Raw genomic sequence first — 20656 nt, forward strand, 5'->3', positions numbered from 1 at the left:
AGCAAGCTTTCTCATGTTATTGGGATGTTTAACATGACAAATGTCTAATAACTCAGTAGACTGGCAAGACTTACCAACTTCCTTCTGTTTCAATCTTGAACTTATCAAAATCATCAATCTCCTCATATGATTTACCCCACGCAAAATGAGATGCATCTGTAGCTTCTTTGCACTCAAAAGCCAGGTAAATATTACCTTCATCATCTACACCCGAAAAGATTTCTTTTGTTCCTGCAAAATAGGAATCAACTCAAATATCAAGGTTGCATTTCTCTTTCAAGCTACAATTCAGAAATTACCAAAGCCCATACAAATTTTGACCATTTTCACTAACAGGTACTTGGAGATCTTACTTGCAGATCTTGAAGCCTGTTTATGTCATTTGCTGACTCAGCATCACAAACTAGAACAATTCTTACACTATACAAGCCAAAAAAAAAAAAAAAAAAAGGAATCTTAAAAATAATAAATTCTTATTGAGAGGCAAATATCTAAAATGAAAATTAATATGAGATATGAACAGCTTAAGTAAATTAATTTCATTATCACTCTTGAAGCTTTAATAAATGTGTGGTCATACTTCTTTTTCCTCAAACAAGTAAAACATGAAGACTTGAAGACCTCTGCATCCACAATATTTTTTCTTTAAGTTTAAAGGCTAAAAGCTTCTTAACTCTTGAAATACTTATCTATGCTACAATATCAAATCAGATTGATTAAAGTCACTTCTAAGTATTTCAGTATTTCAGAAGCAGAGGAGATAAAACAGTTCATTACCTGGTCGTGCCTCGACAAGCACTGGTTCAGATATTTCAGATGACTTGCCTATCCCACCATCATTTACTGCACGAACTTTGAAAACATAGCTATGACCCTCTTGTAAATTAGTGACCTTGAACAAGATAAAGAGCAAAGCCAGTTTAAAAACAATCTAAACTCTTATGTTTATTTATATGAAGATGTTAGCCAAAGTCCAAGTTCAAACACACACGTTTGCTGCACTCAATGAAAGGGTTTTTGAACTCAGTTTTGAATTAACACTAAGTGATTAACATGTTACCTTAAAATAGCGCTTTGGAGTAGGCTTTTCATTAGCAGTGATCCAGTCTTCTGTATCTACTTCCTTATAGTCCACTAAATACCCAGTAATAGGGCTTTTGCCTTCATACACAGGAGCTTTCCACAGAAGAACCAGTGATGTATTTCTAACTTCACAAATGGTGAGATCATAGGCAGGACCTAAAACATTTCAAATATAGGAAGTTCACTTCAATATAATAACATTCTACAAATTGGCCATGTAGAGGTCAATTTTGTTTTGACTGTGTTTGCTTTCCAAAATCTCATCCTTTACAATAAACTTGGTATATGTGGTATTTAGGTCATTTTTCCCTCATGGCTGTATACAGCAATACTTGCTTTATGCTGTGAAGGACATTAGTATTCTGAAGCACACATTCTTAGCTAGATCTCAGTAACTCCATTTTAAGGCAAAGCTAATCATGCAGAAAATCCATGCAGTTTAAAATTTTCCAACAAGAAATAGAGGTTGCTTGTCTATTAAATAATTTCACCAGCCCATATCAAAGCTGCTTCACTGAGCCTGACTCAGGTTCATAATTTAGCATCAGGATTTTTATATTTTGTTGATACACTTGAACCATGACCCTTCAGACTAATCTGATACCCACTGGCACCAGTGGATTTTGGATCAGGTTTCTCATTCCCTGACAGCAGAATTTTTCATTGTGATGTGGGTAACAATAGCCAAGAAGAACTTCTCAAGATGATATATGTTAGAAGAACTATTTAAGCCCAAAACATCCAGATGTCCTATGAATAAGTGACAGTTCATAATTTTGTATCTACTGAATTATGTTTCTCATACTAGACTTTCCTTTTCCTTCATTAAACTGTTCCAGTGCCATTCAGTTTAACTTGTGGCATTTATTTTTTTGCTATAATCTGGATATTTATTTATACCTGTAGACTATAAAGGCAGAATTATATCAGTTTTGTACAGTAGTGAAAACATCCATGACAAAATACTGATATTCGGTCCAGTTATGTGTAGTTGGAAGCTTGCTTCTTGTGCTTTAAATTTAGAGTAAGAAAACCTGAAAGTACCTGAGACTTAGGGATTTTCTCACTGTTGTCAGTTTGGCCTACTTCTTCAGAACAACTCTCACCATTTAAAATAAAGAAGAATAAAAAAACCCTTACAAATAAACCTGATTGCCATTACAGCCTACATGATGTTAACCAATGCTGAATGAACATGAAATTTATAATGGATGATGTTAAGCAAATATAAATATACAGCAAAAAAGAACTGTTTTCATTTTAGAAAAGTTTTTCCCCATACTAGACAAGCACATTTCAGAAAAGAACATTTAAGTACCTGTTACAGACCTTATAAGGATAAATAATAGATTTCTGATGGAAAAACCGCTAGTTTCAAGGAGTCTAAAGCCTTCTTTCAGGGCTTTTCAAAAATCCTAACATGAATGTCTATATATCCACAGATAATTAAAATTCCACTGGCAGATTCACCTGCTAGAAATGTAGACAGTAGAAAAAAATGTGTAATGAAATATGTTCTATTCTGAGGATTCTGAGACCACAGATTATTTGTTTTTTTCAAGTCATGTAAAATATTTCATTAGCTATCATTGCTAATTCACAGAGGCTCACGGAGATACCTAAGACTAGAGCTCTGCAGAAGGATGAAATAATTATGGGCTCTGGGCAACGAATCCATTATTTATGCTGGAAATCTTGCAAGGGGTTTTGGCCTTTCTAATGAAATCTCCCTTCCATATCAAGAGGTGGAAAAATATTTTGTTGACACTGGGAGTCTATTTCAGTCACATTACATTAGTCTCCAGTATCTTTGGTAAGCAAGAAAAGAGGGTCGGCTTCTTTCTCCCAGTCTTAAATCTCAATTATTTCTTTTCATTTTTGCTAAGCTATTGTTTAAAAAAGTATTCTAAAAAGGACTTGTGAAATATTTTAACAGGTTTGGTAATTTGGAGAGGGATGGGTGGTTGGTTTTGTTAAGCAGGAAGAATGCAATACTCTCTATTCAACTAGTTTCATAATGAGAACAAAGTAATCAGCTAAGAAGTAGAAGAAAGGTCAGATTGTTCATTATGAAAATGGAAATTTCACTCTCTTAATTTCCTGAAAAGGCCTTTTACTTTATTTCTTTATATATAATTTAAAATGAAGTATAATCTTCACTTGTTTACACACTCAACAGTTTCACAGGTTTTGAAAACACTGTAGAGAGTACAAATCGGAGATCCACTAAGGAAAATAATTATTCTACTGAGGATGCATTTAAACTAAATATTACAAGATTATAAGAAAATGTAGCTAACACAAAGGGAGTTAAGGTCAGGAGATTAAACATTTTGTTATTGATAGCTTTGTCATGTCATTAAATCCTGAAGATAAGATACATGAACTCAGAAGAATTTAGCTAGAAAATGTGGAGAAAAACTCTCTGACAAGGTTTTTCAGAAAAGAGTGTGGGCATTAAAGAAATAAACTTGGAACTTAGAATAACAGTATTAAATTGAAAAAAACAAAAGAAAAAAGAAAAAAAGGAAGTAGAAGAGTATTTGTAAGCAGCCAAACAACTGTGGCGTCTGGAGTTGCCATTCCTTCGCTCAGCATTGAAAAATCTTCATTTGAAATAGTGTCTCCAGTTTGTGTACTGCCATTGGAGAAAGACATGAGCCAACTAGAAAAAGTTCAAATATCAGAAAATTGTTCACTTAGAGATAGGAAATGCATGATGTATGAGAAAGAATGCATGAACTGGAGTTTGTCAACTTAAAGGGGAAAGCTGTGAGTCTGGAAGTCTTTAAACACAGAGAAAAGTTGTTGCAAAGAGGAAAAGAATAATCTCTTCATCATGCCTTTGGTGAACAGGACAAGAAGCAAATTGACTTAGATTGCAGGAAGAAAGGTTCAAGAATACTAGAAAAACTTTTTAAACATATTAAGGTTAGGAATAGATCCTCTCTAAAGAACCTGGACTTTTCCATGGGTAGAAGTCTTTAAGGATGGATTAGACAAGCCTCTGTCAACAAAATCGGTATAGCTGATCCTGCATGTGGATAAGCAGTTGAATTATATGACTTTTGACACCTCTTTCCCAGTAAATTATTCCATTTGAATCAGCTCATGATCTTACTGAGCTGTTGTTCCAGGCAAGAATTACTTTTTACATATAGCATGATAACTTTTTACATATAACATAAAGAAGAAAATTGACATTTTCCTGTGTCGTGGTTTAAGCCCAGGCCGTAAATTAGAACCATGCAGTCTACTTCTCCCCCCCCCCTCCTTTTCTTCCCCCCACTCCTGGAGGGACGGGGAGGAGAATCAAAAGAATGCATCTCTCACGGGTTGAGATAAGAACAGTCCAGTAACTAAAGTATAACACAATTCACTACTGCTACTACCAATAACAATAATGATAAAGGAAATAACAAGGGAAGAGAATACAACACCTCACCACCCACCGACCAATAACTCACCCCCACCCAGCAGTGAACTAGCCCTTCCGGGAACCCTCAGTTCTACATCCTGGGCATGACGTGCTGTGGTATGGAATACCTCTTTGGCCACACTGTGCTACTTCCCTCTATGTCAAGAAACAGGCCCATGTTGTATCTGAAACTCCAGGAATATTCTTAATAGACTGCAATTATCACTGTAACAGGTTGCCCAGAGAATTTGTGGATGCCCCATCTCTGAAAACATTCAAGACCATGTTGGCTGGGGCTTTGAGCAATCTGATCTAGCGGAAGTTGTCCCTGCCTATGTTAGGGGGGTTGGAACTAGATGTTTTCCAACCCAAACCGTTCTATGATTTTATGATACTGGTGCAGAGACACCTATATATTTTACAGATGATGAGTGTGAAGTGGAGCTTGTAGGGCTGGAGTTGAAGAGATGGTAGTGATAAAAACATAGACTGAAAACTGAAGACTTTTTGCTCCGAGCCGATGTGGGAAATGAAAGAAGCAAACACTCAGCAAGATAAATAAAGGTCACCAACTTCCCAGGATATTCAGTGCCATCCATGGCGATATGAAAGCAACTTTTAACAGGAGATCTCAGAAGCAATAGCAATCTCAACAAGTAATATGGCAGAAATTAACATCCAGCAGAGTTTGCCTGGAACAATACACTTGTAACAATACACTGACTGTGCTTTAAGGAGGATGAATTGAATTGAATTTCATGAGGAACTAATAGACTTACCAGGTTCTGGCATAGTCCAGGCTTTACACTTAAAATGCTCACTGGGATCTGAAGGTTGACCTATTCCAACCAAATTTGCAGCAGCAACTTTGAATTCATAGAAGGCATCTTCTGTCAAATCTTCCACCTTTTTTGAGAAAACAATTCAATATATCAAAATCCATAATTTATATTATTTTAATAAAATAAACAGTTAAAAATAAGCATTACTTTATTAGTTATAAGGCCTTACTGCTGTGCTGGAGCACTGGAAAGATTTATTTTGAAGATTTTGCTCTTAAACAAAGTAATGCAGAGATCTACATTGTACTTCCATGTTTCAGCCACATCATCCTAAGAATAACAGCACTCAATATATGGGCATGAGAGGCCTTAAAAGGTTAGAACAAATAGAGCAAAGGTCCAGGGAGCCCACTCAATAAATAACAACTAGGAGATACTTATGAGTGACTGTTCTAACATGAAATATCTTCTTGCATTTCTTATGAGTGGCTATTACTAAGCCATTCACTTCAGAAAGAGTTTAAGTGGTGTTCTGGTCTAAAGAGTTCACTGTGGACATACCAGGGAATCAAAAGGAAAAGGCGACCCAATTAGTTCCACAGTGTGCTAATATAAGCTTGGGAAAGATTCTCTTGGTATTTTTTTCTGGCTTGTATGCATCTTTCTTTTAATATTACTTACCATTGCAAAGTGAAGAAGTAAGCACTGGAAACGGGATGCCTGGTATCTGTGCTATACCTCTGCAAGCATCCCTGGTAAATGAACCCTGACTTACCTAGTAAGTCCATCACATCACCATCTCAGATTTTGAGGTCAAGGTATAAAAGTTATACGGCATGAGCTTCTTAATACCCTGAGCACCACATGATAGCAACCCTCTTCCATCCTTTATTTTCCAGACTGTCTAAATACAATAAATAAGTCTTCTACACCTCAGTCCTTTGCATAAGTTTCCCAAAGTCATATCTAGTCACGTGTCTCAAGAGAAAGAGACAGCTGAGGGTAGAACATATAGTGGAGATATGGAACAGTTTTAGATTTTCATGAATAAATAAACTATAACTATATTCACTGGGAAAATGTAAAAATGTGAGATAAAAAAGAACTTTAGTATGATTTTTTTTAATGGAACAAACATATGACGGGATGGTAACAAACATATGATGGGGTAGTATCAAATACAAGACCAAAGCAAACACTGTAAGCTAGGAAAAGTCAGGCACTAGTACAATTTAGACAGAATTCCTGAAGGCATAGGGCTGTAGAGTGTAATTCACAAGAAAGAATAACAGTTTAGCCTGTAAAAATTATTTCAAAACCTCAGGTTGTTAAAGGAAAGAATATTTGTTGGGTTACCATAGACTAATTTAATCAGAGGGTTAATCCTTTAGTGATTTCCCAGTGCTTCACTGTATATCTCAGTGCCTTCTCTGTTTCCAGTATGTCATAAAATATTCTGTGCTACTACAAGCTGTCTTACTTTTGTTTCCCATCAGTATTTCAGATTCCAGTCATTCAAACTAATGTATGAAGATGCACCTTCAGGCACAAATACAGTTACTGGCAGGTATGAGAATTAAATATCCAATTAATTAAATTCTGAATGGTTTGCCTTAATTTACATTACTCATTTACAAATGCATTAAAAATGAAAAGATCTGGAAAGCACTGATTTGTAGTACCCTTTCATGCCTATCTTCCATGTCATTTTTTATTTCTTAATACCCATGCTCCATCTGCTATGTCAGAGATGCCCATTATAAACTCACTCACAAGCATATATACACCTGAGTACTGAAGGCTGTGCATGAAGCATTCTTCCTGAGCTCATCTGCAGCATTATTTTCTACTTCAGGGTCAAATATCTGATAAAAATGCATTTCTGCCTTGAGGTTTATAAGAAAGTTGCTGACTTGAAGAAATACTTTTAAGAAACATTTTGGAATAACATCTGATTAATCTAAAAAGTATTAGAATAATTAATTAGTTGTTATATTCTATATTCTTAACCTTTTCTCATGGAAATTCACATCAAAATTTTCCTATTTTAGGAAACATCGAATACATTGCAAGTCCAACTAGAAGTAATTTATCTTAAAACTAAAATCATCACCCTGGCACTCTGGAGAGGAGGCAGTAAAACATATTGCTAGGTTTATAATGTACTTCCCTTTCCAGCTGCAGGCAGATTTTGGGAGTAAGAACAGGGACAGTTGAATTTGTTCGCAGCCTATCTGCATTTCACTTACAAGTCTTCAGTTCTACAGACAGTGTGGTCATCTGTTGTGAAAATGCTTCCATCTTTTGTCTGCATGTTATTACAATAATACATATAGTGCTCATTAATGAACATAGTTAATGAAGCATTTTATAGCTCATCTTGTTCTTTGTGAAGAATGTGCTTCACACCTTTTTCCACAAACTTAACCTCCCTGAATTTGTCTTAGAATTTCTTAGCAAAGGAAGCCATTAATTCCCTACAGTTTATAGGCATGTTGCACTCCAAAATACACAATGTAGGGCCTGGTTTTACTGTAGTAAGTATTTAAAGAATTTCTCTGCAAGAAAGTAAAAGTCTGCCAAAAGCAAAGAAATAATACAAATCGGCTCCAGAAATGTAAGTATTAAAAAGTACCAACCGTGTAAATTGTCTGGGTAATAAGGGAAGAATTGACTTCATGCCAGTTTTGATGATTAGCTTCCCGTTTATCCATATAATAACCAAGGACTGGTGAACCTCCACTGTACCTTGGTGCTTTCCAGCCAAGGGTCATTGAATGACCATCGCAGTTCAGAAGTGTGATACCATGAGGGTATGATGGACAAGCTATAAAGAAATAAGCAATCTGAGAGTTAGGACAGTCTAAAACACGGCACTGTATAAGTTGTTTAGCACTTTTTGTATTCTTTCTGTTTTCTGCACTGTACTGCTATCAGTTGCATATTGGTAGCAAAGTAGTTGTATAGCTGCTAATCAAAATTAATTTTATTTCCAAACATAAATGTGGAAGCTTTTGAAACATCTGCTTAATGTCCTGCCCTCTCAGTAGACAGCAAGAAGGAAGAGATAATCTCTGGTATAGGAATGGTAATGCCAGTGAAAATGTTTTCAGACCAGGTATTATGCTAGGAGATTGAAAGGGATCTGAAGATCTTTTCTGATTAAGAAACCAATAAACTACTCAAATACTTTTGGAATATGGTAAGAACCACACAATGATAAAAAAAAAAAAAAAAGCCTATGAACTTCAATGAAATGAAGTTGTATGACTGTCTTATCTATGTCCTTCATGGTTTTCCACTCCTATTCCCATATTATATGCCTGCTTCACAGTGAGAGTGCTTTCTGCCCTATAATGAGTAGAAAACATTTAGATGATCACTAGCTTAATCTTTGCTGAGGCAAAAAGGACACTTCCTTCATAAGTCTACCTGTGTGAGTTTACTTCCATATGTAGCAGAAGGAGAAATATCACCCAGGCATCTTTCTAGAGATGTATAAAACTGTTTTCCTTAGCTTTTTACACCCCTACTACTAGCAAACACCCTTTCCACCAAACACTGTTTTGTATTTGCCATCTGTGCATGAAAGTTTGCCTGGAGATACTCTTTCTTAACACTGTAGTGCTGCAGTCAGTACAGGCTGAGCTCCTGCCGCTAAAGCTCATTGGATATTTTCAGTTGAATTACCAGTATAAATTCAGAGAATGTGACTTATCTCATTCAGAATAGAATACGTTAGCAAAGGCCCTTAATACAATTCCTAATTTGTAGCTGTACTGGTGATCAGCATGAAAACAGATAGCAATCAGGAAAACTGTCATTTTGTTCTTTTTTTAAAATGTCGCATTATACTGAGAGGCCATAAAACATGGCTTTCCAATTATTACCACTTCTTGGTAAATAAGAGTGACCACAGCGAACTCCTGTAAATGCCCTTAAAATAATACTACAGAAAGATTCTGTCCACTCTAATACAGGTCACCTTTAAATAGCCCTGTGAAAATCCTGTTAAGGCTACTGAAATGGATAAAAGCCATCCACATCCCATAGCTGTGTGTAAGATCCATGTGCTCTGTGTTCAGTGACATACACCACGCAATCCTCATCTTCAAAACACACAGTGACAAAATAAAAGGTGCAAGTGCATTTATGACATAGGGGTGATATATGTGCAAGTGTCCGTGCACCACCTACCCATATGAGACACACTTTGCCCTAAAAAAATCAAATAGAGTAAGATTGTCAGTAACATCTCATCCAAATTTATCTTATAATAGCCATTCTGAATTATAAATCTGTTAGAAAACTATTTCTGACAAGTATGCCTATTGGTCTTCTTCTCCAAGAAGAAGAGGCCACTCAGGTGGGGAAAAGGTGTTCTACTTTTAAATTTTCAATATGAAACCGAAACTGTGCAGATGAAAAATGGGACAGAAGTAGCCCAGATGTGTGTACTTTTTGTTCTAAGTAATTATCCAGCCTTTCACTCAGCATGCATCATACCCACTGAAGGTTGCACAATGGATTGTTCTTACAGTGAAATTTTGTTTGCAGAGTACCAGAGGAGGTAGATTGCTCCAACCTGGAGCAACCAAAGGGAATTTTCTGTTTGTTTCAGCCACACAGCAATAAATTTTCCTGAAACTCTTCTAAATGAAGCAGATTCTGTGCTGAACAGATCTGCACTTCTTCAAATTAGCCAGAAGTTACTTGTCTAACTTAACCAAGATTTACCATGTCTTTATGACAGCTGAGGAGCAGAAAGCAACTTGGTCTTTACAGTGAATCTGACCTAATATTTGTAACAGACCTTATGCATAACATCTTTAGTTTTTAAAACATTTTTTTCTCTAGAACACATCCCAGAGCACAAATGTCACTAAGGGGACGTACTCAGTGGCTGCAAAATGTACTGTTACCACAAATGAGACCAAAGGAGTTGATTGCTGAAAATGTTACTCATTCTTCCAACCCGAACCATTCTATGATTCTACTATTCAAGAAACAAGAAGCTGAGTTGCAGAGATTCATACTTACTAAGGGCTGCCTGTACTGTTATAGCCTCTGACTCCTGTGAATTTTCACTGAATCCTACAGCATTCACAGCTTTCACACGAAAGATGTACTGCTGTCCAGTTTCCAAACCATGAACAACAAACCTGAGTTTAAAAAGAAAGGTATTAGTATTCATTTTACAGGTACCATTCTGCACTGTAACATGAAATCTGGGCAACAATCAGAAAGCTCAGCGTCATGAGTGTTTAACAAAGAAAAATATTTCCAAGAGGGAAACCTTAATACAATGATATAATGTAGTACAGTGCAGCCAGATGGGATGCCAGAACAAAAGTCACAGTACTTAAGTTGCTAACATTGATCTACCACTTAGAGTCAGATAAACTATAGTATATTCCCTCTGAAATTTGGCTCACTGAATTCTAATCTATCTGGGAAGGGACTATATTTTTCACTGTGTTTTCATAGTCACCATCAAAAATAGATTACAGTTTTGATCTGAGGTTCTAGGTAATTATTGTAGCAATAGAACTATCCTATTGTAGGATATGTTCACATAAAGCAAACATTTTGTTTTGGTTTGCATTTTCTTTTTTTTTTTTTATTATCTTTGTGCTCTCCCAGTCCCTTTGATCAATAATTATTCTCTACTTTTTCTTTGATCAAATTTCTTGACTACTTGATCAATGGATTCAGCAGAATACAAAGTCACTCCAAATTAATAACTGACAAAATACACTAAACAACATAATGTGCTTGTTATATGCCCATAAGAAAATATAAATTGCACATCTAAACTTTGCATTTGTCATGCATTTGTGAGTGATTCCAACAAAAGTAAGAATGATTGTCACAAAGGAAATTAATTGAAGAATCACATAATGAAGTGTGATGTTTTCAGGAGGGAATAAGAAATCGTCAGAAACACAGACAGGGCTGGCATCATGAAAAGGGAACTAGAAACAGGGGCTATTATCCTTTATCCATAGATGTAGCAGGTCAGGGACCCCTGATGTTTCTGGGATGGGACACTTGGATTTCCTGCACAGTAGTATCAGCAGCTGCAGCACTTTCCCCACCATGTTTGTAGCAGACATGGCCTGCCCTTATGCCCTGATGTCCATGGGCTATGGGAAAGCTTCTGAATTCCCTCTCTTTCTCATACTCTCCCTCATGTGCACCAGGCCTGTTTACCCCATAACATTATTTTGATTTTAAGAAGGCATTTATTTTATGCTTATTCATGTCCATACAGAATCATAGCTCTATAACCTCCTTTTATAATTCGGAGTCATGCAATAGACAAAAGATGCTTCTCTCCAGAAAAAAAAAAAGGGGGGGGGATGGGGGGAAGGAGGAGGGAAAGTCTGCCCTGCAATCTAAAATGCTTAGCTCTGAGAGTCTGCAGACTGTTTTTCTTCACATTCATTTAACATTCATCTTCCATGATAACATCATTGCTTAGCATGTAAATTGGCTTAGGACCAATCCTACAGTTTTCAAACCTTCCCAAAATATAGAATTATTATCAATACCTGTTATATTTAATAGGTTTATGGTTACTAGGTTCCCAGTGATTTGATCCCACCACAGAGTAGTCAATGTAGTAGCCATATAAATCCTCTTCATGCTTTGGTTTATCCCATTGAACCACAACTGACGTTTTTGTATTTCTTGTGGCCACTACCTGACCAGGTGTAGATGGAGCAACTAAGAAAAAGAGAGAAAACATGTACTATTATGAAATACTTAAAAATAAATGTAAGCTGAGGTAAATGAAACACTGCATACTTTTATCATATTTCATCTCTACAGACATGACTTCTCCTACCATGTTAATACTGCTATATGAGATATATATTTTAGTATATGTTTTTCACTGTAAGTCTGGATAATTCTATACATGTGTGTACAAATACATTTATTTTTCATGTTGTTTTCTTAGAGTAAACTTACTGTAAGCTATGAGTAAGCTACTTCTCTGATTTTGTACAGGTTTCTGAGGAGGGAGTTTTAGAATCACAGAACAGTTAGGGTTGGAAAGGACCTTGAGATCATCTAGTTGCAACCCCCTGCCATGGGCAGGGACACCTCCTATTAAACCATGTCACCCAAGGCTCTGTCCAACCTGGCCTTGAAGAACATATTTTCAAATATCAGTGTGGATAAAGATATATAGATATGAAAATGTTCGTTCTCAGAAGTCCTCTCTCTAATATTCTCTCTCAAATAAAAGATTTGTGTATAGCTTATACCCCTGGAGTACAACTGCATCCGTAAGAAATGCATATAAACTGTAGAGGTATTATATAAAAAGCATTAAGATATACTGCCTTCCACTCAACTAACAACCTCAATTCAGAAAAGGACAGCCTTTCAAGACAGCTTTAAGCACAGGTTTGAATGCTAAGTGTTTAACTAAGCTAGATGGATTGCACAAAACCATAAGAACACTGGTTAGAAGAGATCTCTAGGGACCATCTAGTCTAACTTATCACTGAAAGTGAGATTATCACTAACACTAAACTGGATTGTCAGTCATGAGTTTGTCCAAGTCTTGAAAACTTGTGACAGCAGAGATTTCACACCTTCCCTGCACAGCCTCTTCCATCATTGCACTTTCACACCTTTTTCACCAAAAGAGTCCAACCTGTATTTAGTAACCTACAATTTATGGCTGTTATCTTTTTTTTTTTTTTTTTCTGTCATTTGGCATTTCTCAGAACAGTTCAGCACAATCGTCTTTGTAAGTCACCAAACGAAACAAGCCCAGCTACCTCCACCTCTCTCCACAGCTCACAACCTCTAGTCTCTGGTTGTCGTGGTTGCAATCCAGTGGACCTCTCAAGGTCCTCTACACCCATCCATCTAGACTAATGAAGCCAGAAATGGAACCAATATTCCAGAACCAACCTCAGCAGCACCAAGCAGAAGTGGGTAAAGTTTCCTTCAATCTGTGAACTACATTTCTCCCAACAGTAGGCAGTTCACTTACATGCAATGAAAGTTCATTGTTAGTTTATATGGAACTAAACACTCAATGTGCACAAATAGAACCAAAACCATCAAGATCTAAATGGAAAAAAAATCTTTCTTAGGGCCAACACGCAGTCTGTACACTATAAAATAACTGTCCATAAGGAACTAAGGCAGTGTCTCAGTCTTTCATGATAGGTTAAGAGAGACATCCAGCACTTGCCTATTGAAGGTGGTTTTAGTTTCCTTAGATGATATATTGTGGAGAACTACAAGTAACACATAACAAAAGAAAGGAAGCATTTTTTTTTTTATTTAGTCTTTCAATCTCAAAATAAAATATAGTACTTATACACTATTGAAGTTTATGCAATAAATCTGTAAGATCAGAAGGATTTGAGATTAAGATATCTCCATTTAGGGCTTTATGTGTGTCTACACATACATGTTCTACATGTTCTTAAGCTGCCATTATAGTCAAAGAGCTAGCGTTTATTTCAATTACCCAAACAAATTCATTTAGAACCATTTTAGAACAACTTAACATGGAGCTGACATATAAGACTGAATACGTACACTCCTCTGAAACAGCAAACTGAAATCATCTGAAAAGGTACTAGATGTCTGTTTGGTCAATTAAACCAAACCTCTGATCATTGGTTGGTAGAACCTGAAAAATTATTCCTCTCACCCCAACGTAGACACTTTATAGCTGGGTGCCACAGGGCAACTTATGGCAGCATCAGCCACCTTATCCTTCAGACTCCAATTGCCACAGTGAAAGCAGAGACATCTATAACATCTGTTGATGCCTACATGGAAACACCTAAATTTAGATGTTGATTTCAAACTGAATATTCTTTTACCACTCAATTCAATTGTATAATATTGCATCATTTTGTATGACTTAGAATACCCCATCCTTCTTCTAGTTTCTGCTCAAGAGAGAAAGCTACCCATAATTCTAGTGTAATGGTTGTCCTCAATATGAAGTTACCCTCAGGAATGCCAAATGCTGAGGTACCCTTAGCTACCTTCAGGAATGTCAAAAGGTGCTATGTGCAGGCCACTAAAAGAAGCTATGTGCTTCTGATATATTTTAGCTCAGGTGGTAAACTCCATCTCTGAAAAACTCCTGCAGTTTCTCTTTAAAATAGCATCTTCTGCTTTCTGCTTTCAGCTATAGCTATGATTTATTCAGAATGTCTTGTGTTAACCCCTAAGGGATAGCCTATTTTCTGTACTAAGTGAAAAAAATACAGTATTTTTCTTCTTTACCTTGGGGAATGTTGAATGATTTAAATAATTTATATGCATTAATGAGACATCAAATCAAGAATACATAAAAGCAAAAGATGCCTTTATTTTATTATGTATAGTTACGGATCAAGCTAAAGGTGATGGATTATATTTTTTAAAAATTATGGCAAATATTTGAAGGCTGTATCTACCAACTTTAAGGGAACTATGGTATATCAGATACTATAAATATTTCTTGTATTTCTAGCAAGTGCAGTAGTATAATATATATGCTCTTCAGGTGACAGTTGTCAATACATGAGCCTGTTTCATGTGACCTCTGCAAAACTGTAAAACAGCAAACCAGATATTTGATCAATGAGCTGAGAAACCACTCTCTAAATTTTCACTTATGTTTATGAATGTGGCCCCAAGATAAACACCTAATTTTCATTTGGAAAGTTACCAATGAATATGCAGATGTATCTTCTCCTATCCCTGAAATCTACTAATCTGCATGCCCTGGGAATTCTTCATCAGCAGTAATTTGCAACTTAGAATACTGAGAAAGAAATTAAAGGCTAGCTTATCTATCTGAACTGTAGGGAATTAGGTTGTATATAATTATCTAAGCCAGATAGTATAATTACCCAAATTGGCAATTAACCTGTATTTTCTTATTTTTTGACGAGTCACATTAATAGAGCACTCATTAGAATGAATAACTAAAATTAATTTAACTTTTTAACAATTATTGGCCTCAGCAAGGAGACTTGTGGTCATCAGGAAAATTTTTTGAATGTTTCTAAAGTTTAGCATCTTGGTCTTTCTGAAATCTTCACAGTATTCAACAACAATTGATTCAATTACTATTACTGTAGTTATACTAATTTTATTATAATGAGTTGTCTATTTCCATTTTGTAAAACAACAACTACATTTAATATTGATGCCATAAAATTTATCTCTTACCAATGGTATCTTCTGGTTGAATAGGTACTGTGGTTTCAGATGGATCACTGATGCCATGCTTGTTTGCTGACAAGACTCGGAAAACATATGGTTTTCCTTCTGCAAGGTCAAACACTGCATAGCGAGGAGATTTTACTGCAACCTGTGCATTGACTCTTTGCCAGCTCCCACTGCCAACCATGGACTACCAAAAAATAGAATAAATAAATAAACAAATAAATGAGAAAAAAAGGCTGTGAGTCACTTCTGTGGACTGTAAAAAAAAATTAACATATTGCTGTATTGCATCCTGTTATGAATTCATTTAAAACTATGAGAGAAGGATCCTTCAAAGTGTCTTACTCTAACACATGCAAATTCTAACAGCTTACGCATTCCATTACTCTACAAAAATGTCTGAATACCTCACTGTCTCCCTGCTTGTGTAGACCTCAATATATGCACACTTGTACATATAGCTAGCCTTCAGTTAGGGCCATGACTGTCAACTGTGATAGGTTCCAAAAGAATTAATTTCATGCCCTGCAAAACTCACTTGAATGCCCAAAGGTTTGGTATAAAGCAAGAAGTTCTAATCCAAATTCTACAGAAAGGTAGAGAGAGGGATGTTAATTTACACAGTGATTTATCTTTATGTAGTTTGGGGGTTTTTTTTGGTAAGGTCATGTCCCTAAAAGCATTGATCAAATGGAATGATTACTTTTGAATATTCTCAATGCAGCAGCTGAGCTAATCATCACTACAACTGTGCATGGAAGAGAGCCAGCAAACCAGTACTCCAACAGGTCTGCTGTCCATTAGGTTCCCCAGAGAAGCTGTAGACCCAAAACAAAAATTAGCCATGGAATATTGCGGCGACTCTATAGTAAACCCCAAGTGCTCAGTAAATAGCTTACATGAAATTTCCTTCAAGCACAGAAAGGTGCATACAAGGTAAATGCTTATAAAATTTTAGAACAGAGAGTGGGAATAAAACCCAATAGATTGTGAAGTTCTTAATGGAGGAACAGTGTTTCATAAGTGCTTGGAAACTACACTGTATATAAGAGGCCTACTATAGCTATGTAATTAAAACGCAAACAGCTGGAGCCCATATATCAAAATCTTTTTCATAGATAACAGAAATAATAGCCATACACTTTATTTATAATAAAAAGATGGAAAATATGAAATAAATATTATTTTGCCATATATTCTAGTTTTGGCCATGAAAAATGTTAATTGTTGCATTTCATTTTCACAGAGGGAAGAACCAACATCATGTTTTATTCTGTAGTTTTATTTGATTTATCTGTAAAATAATGACTTTAAGAGAATATGGCTATACAGCAGAGAGAACTCATTTTCCTTTCGTGTTTCCCGAGGCCTTTAAAAATACGTTTTTGCTCTTCAGGACCGAGACTTCTTTATTTTAAATAAATTAATTAGAAATTGTGTTTTTCTAGAATTATGCTTTTCTAAATTAACAGATAACTGTAAAAATCAAAAAACCAAACATTCATCTATGAACTGAGATATTCATATATATAAGCTATTTATATGCAAAAAGATTTTAGATTCAGGTATTAATTTGTATAATGCATCATATTTTTTTCCCCTAATAATAACTTTTTAGTCCTCATTCTTACTTTCCCTTGTTATGTTTGGCATTTAATTAAGTCTTGTTTATTCACTATTGTCATTGCTCTATACTGGTTTTGGAGCTATACAAAGATATTTCCGTAAAACAAGCAGACATATATCTTTTCCAATTCATATGAAATTCAACTAAGCAAGCGTAGGTGTATTCTCAGCAGAAATCTACATCTGAGCTTTTTGGGGGCTATTTCTGTATATTCTGGAAACAATGAGGTATTTTCATTCCAACAGCTGGTTGAAAATCCTTAAGTCAGTATGCTTGAATTTTATAGATAAGAGTAGATGTATGCAACCAGGAATAAGTACAAGGAAGACATTATTTTATTGCATAGAGAAAAACCTAGCTATTTATATCTATGGAAATTTTCATTACTTCTTCTGATTGTGAGAAATCAGGGACGTGCTTGCTGAAAAATTTAGCTAGTGACTGGACTTCACTTTACACCCACTGGTTCTACGTCCAGCAGGTAATGGATGATGAAGGATGCAGAAATGGGATATAAAGGTCTTTTGAAACGGAGATTTTGATGTTACTGAGAAGGAAAAGACAAGATGGGGGCTGTAAAAAGAGAAGTGATGTGAACAGAATGGTTGGCTGAGAAACAAACTTTGGAGAAATGTGCTGAACAGATGTGAGAAGAAAATAAATTGCATGGTAAGGGCCTGAGAAAAGGCTGCCACAATATTGAAGATGCAAATTGAATGTGTGGCAGTTTTATGGACAGTTTTAGTGCATCATTAAGAAGGGGCATATGCTAGAGGCGTAATTCATAGAAACTAAGTATAGCTTGGCAAGTAAGAGTTTCAGAGGTCACATATGAGGCGCCATTTACCTACTGGAGAAACTTTGCAGTAAGGAGAAGAGATTATGACCTCTGGCTGTAATCCAACATACTTAATTTAGAAACCTGGCTCTGGAACAGATGTGTCTAAATCTTAGTAGTTTAAATGGGAGAAGAACAAACCTCTCCTACTGTGATGACTGAAGTCCCCTGTCAAGTCAAAGGGAAGAGGAAGGCAGCCATTAAGACTGCCAGGGAGCAGTGAACCTGAGACAGGCATCTGCCTCGCTGCTGACCTTACAAGGAATAAATTAGAAATGTCAGGATATAGCAGAGAGTGCTGTAAGCCTGCAAAAATGAAAATGAGGATCAAATTATAAGTCACTGTTTATTCCTAGCTCTACCACAGGACTATCAGAAAATTCCCTTTAATACAGACAGACTGCAAACTTCCAGACTTGCCTGTAGGACTGCAAAATCTTAAAATGGTTCTTTTCCATTAAACCACTACCTTACATGTGTAGCTTGTTCTCATTAAAATGAGATCAGTACGCAAATAGCACAGGGGTGTCCTTTCCCCTGGGCCTTGAATTTCAATGCTCATTAAATCACATAATAAGACATTTGATTCTCCATATTTCTCTGGCATCCCATTACCAAATCCTGTGAGACCACAGAATGTGTTAGTTTTATTGTTCATTCTGCAGTTCTAAAAATGAATTGAATGTAATTGCACACAGCAATGAAACACCTTACAGACAAATGCCACTGTACAGTACAGTACCTTCTCAATGAAATATGTCAGTGGCTCCCTGCCACGGGGAACAGGAGGATCCCAGCTGAGTACAATATATGTTTTGTTGATTTCTGAGGCATGTACATTGGTGGGAGGGCCTGGAATCTGAATATCGCCTGGAAGAGTAACAGAGGTAGTGAATGTTAAACAGCAAATCAACCCCTGGGTTAGTACTTATGCTACAGCTCGTCTTTCTGAACTCACACTCTGCAGTGCAATGCTCAGCTATAAGGAGCAATGGTACCATCTGTGCAGTTCACTTGCTCACTTCAATTAAATTTTGAGAAATAAGGCATCAGTTTTAAAAGCTAGTTATGTACTTTTTCAATAAAAGTTAAATATGCCCCCTGAAAACCTGTGCATTTGACACATTTTTTTCTTTGATCACATTTGAATTACTTCTACCTGCTGGGCAGAATGTTGTGGAAAAGAAACTACTCACGATATGCAAACGAGATATTTTTTTATCAAAGACAGAAGTCTAAAGAGCTATTATGAGAAATTAGAATATGCCCCCAGCCCTCTGGTGACTCCACCAGCTACTTGGTTTGGCCTTCTACCCACTTACTCTTCAGGGTTATCAGAAACATGGGGCAGGAGTTGTGTACCATGGACCAGGCTGGAGGATTTCAGCATGGCCCTTTATGGTCAAGTCATTCACCCAGTGTGTGAAAAAGACAGTTTCGTTATCTCAGGAATTACAACGGTGCACTAGGTAAAAGAGGCTCAGACCTATGATGAACCAGTTCAAGCACACAGCTCTGAAGAAGCTTCCTCTTGGAAATGGGTCAGAAGTAGCAACTCAGCAGATACCTAGAAATGTTTTATTTTTTACGGCTTGCAATAGAGAAAGAAAAAAGTTTTGTTCTTTTAAGATATATTTTGCCACTTCTCAGAGTAGCAAGGAGCATATATCCTCTAAATTATCAGGATTTGACAATTAAAAGACAAAAATATTTCGATAATAATCTCTAAATCATGGGAGTGATGTTTTAACAGTTCATAAATATCTGCAGAACCAACCAGGCTCAAAATGTATTGAAGTTATTTCATCATACACATTTCCCAAGCACAACAAAATTTTTAAACAAACTGACATATCCAAAGAAAAATTATTTTCTGTCAATGCTTTCTGTACTTGTTTTCCTACAAACACACTTTTTCTTTAAGAAATGCACATGAATCAGCTGTTTAAGACAAAATTACTAACATACAGTAAAGAAAATTACAATAATCCTTCACAACACAATGAAGTAAGGTCAAAAGGTTTTCAATTGCTTTCACGTAACTAAAACACAATATGTTTTCTTACATCCTGGAAAACCCTAAAGCTGACATAATTTGTAATGGTAAAACATGATGACACAGGCTGCTGCCCCAGAATAGCACTAAAAAAGTAAATCCGCTTGTGATCTATAGGATCTCTTTTTAAGAAACTCCAATCTAGCGGATGAAAGTAATGTTCTATATAAGCAATGATATTTGCATATCCATACTCCTTTATTAGATTTGCACGTTCATGTAACTGAATTCCAAATATTATTCATGTCTATGCCAGAGTGGCCATTTAACACCTCTGATCACTCTCAGGCCATCCTGAGAGCAGGAGTACATTCTATTAAGCCAAACAAGCAACACAAATATATTCTTATACTATAATAAGATTCTGATCCTGTAATACCCATATTATTTCACCCAGGGTACCATCTCTGTAAAAGAGAGAAAATTCATCTATCCTGCCCATGCACTGGGGAAAACATTTAATGTCTGATTCTCCTTCAAACTACACCTGTTTTCACATGGTTTTTCTTTTAGTGTGTTATTTTTGGAGATACAGCTTTATAACCTTTGTGGAAGAGAGTAGACAGCCTTATTTTTTAATACTAAGCCATTATAGTTAATGTTTTTGACAGTTTAAGTGAAAAGAAGATCATTATCCAAGCCTAAAAAT

At 36.1% G+C, this 20656-nt stretch overlaps 1 protein-coding gene across 1 annotated transcript in view; it reads right to left on the bottom strand.

Moving 5' to 3' along the window:
* Positions 1 to 20656, bottom strand: part of MYOM2 (myomesin 2) — a gene marked incomplete at both ends in the record, with an annotated part of 69864 nt that overhangs the window by 26656 nt on the left and 22552 nt on the right. The window contains 10 exons of the mRNA XM_080615924.1: positions 75 to 231; positions 778 to 892; positions 1061 to 1239; positions 5281 to 5407; positions 7923 to 8110; positions 9481 to 9501; positions 10324 to 10445; positions 11838 to 12012; positions 15490 to 15673; positions 18694 to 18821. Of these exons, the coding sequence (XP_080472050.1) occupies positions 75 to 231; positions 778 to 892; positions 1061 to 1239; positions 5281 to 5407; positions 7923 to 8110; positions 9481 to 9501; positions 10324 to 10445; positions 11838 to 12012; positions 15490 to 15673; positions 18694 to 18821 (1396 nt within the window). The remainder of the gene's footprint in view (positions 1 to 74; positions 232 to 777; positions 893 to 1060; positions 1240 to 5280; positions 5408 to 7922; positions 8111 to 9480; positions 9502 to 10323; positions 10446 to 11837; positions 12013 to 15489; positions 15674 to 18693; positions 18822 to 20656) is intronic.

This window comes from Psittacula echo (assembly GCF_963264785.1).
Source record: "Psittacula echo genome assembly, chromosome: 4".
Taxonomy (NCBI): Eukaryota; Metazoa; Chordata; class Aves; order Psittaciformes; family Psittacidae; genus Psittacula; species Psittacula echo.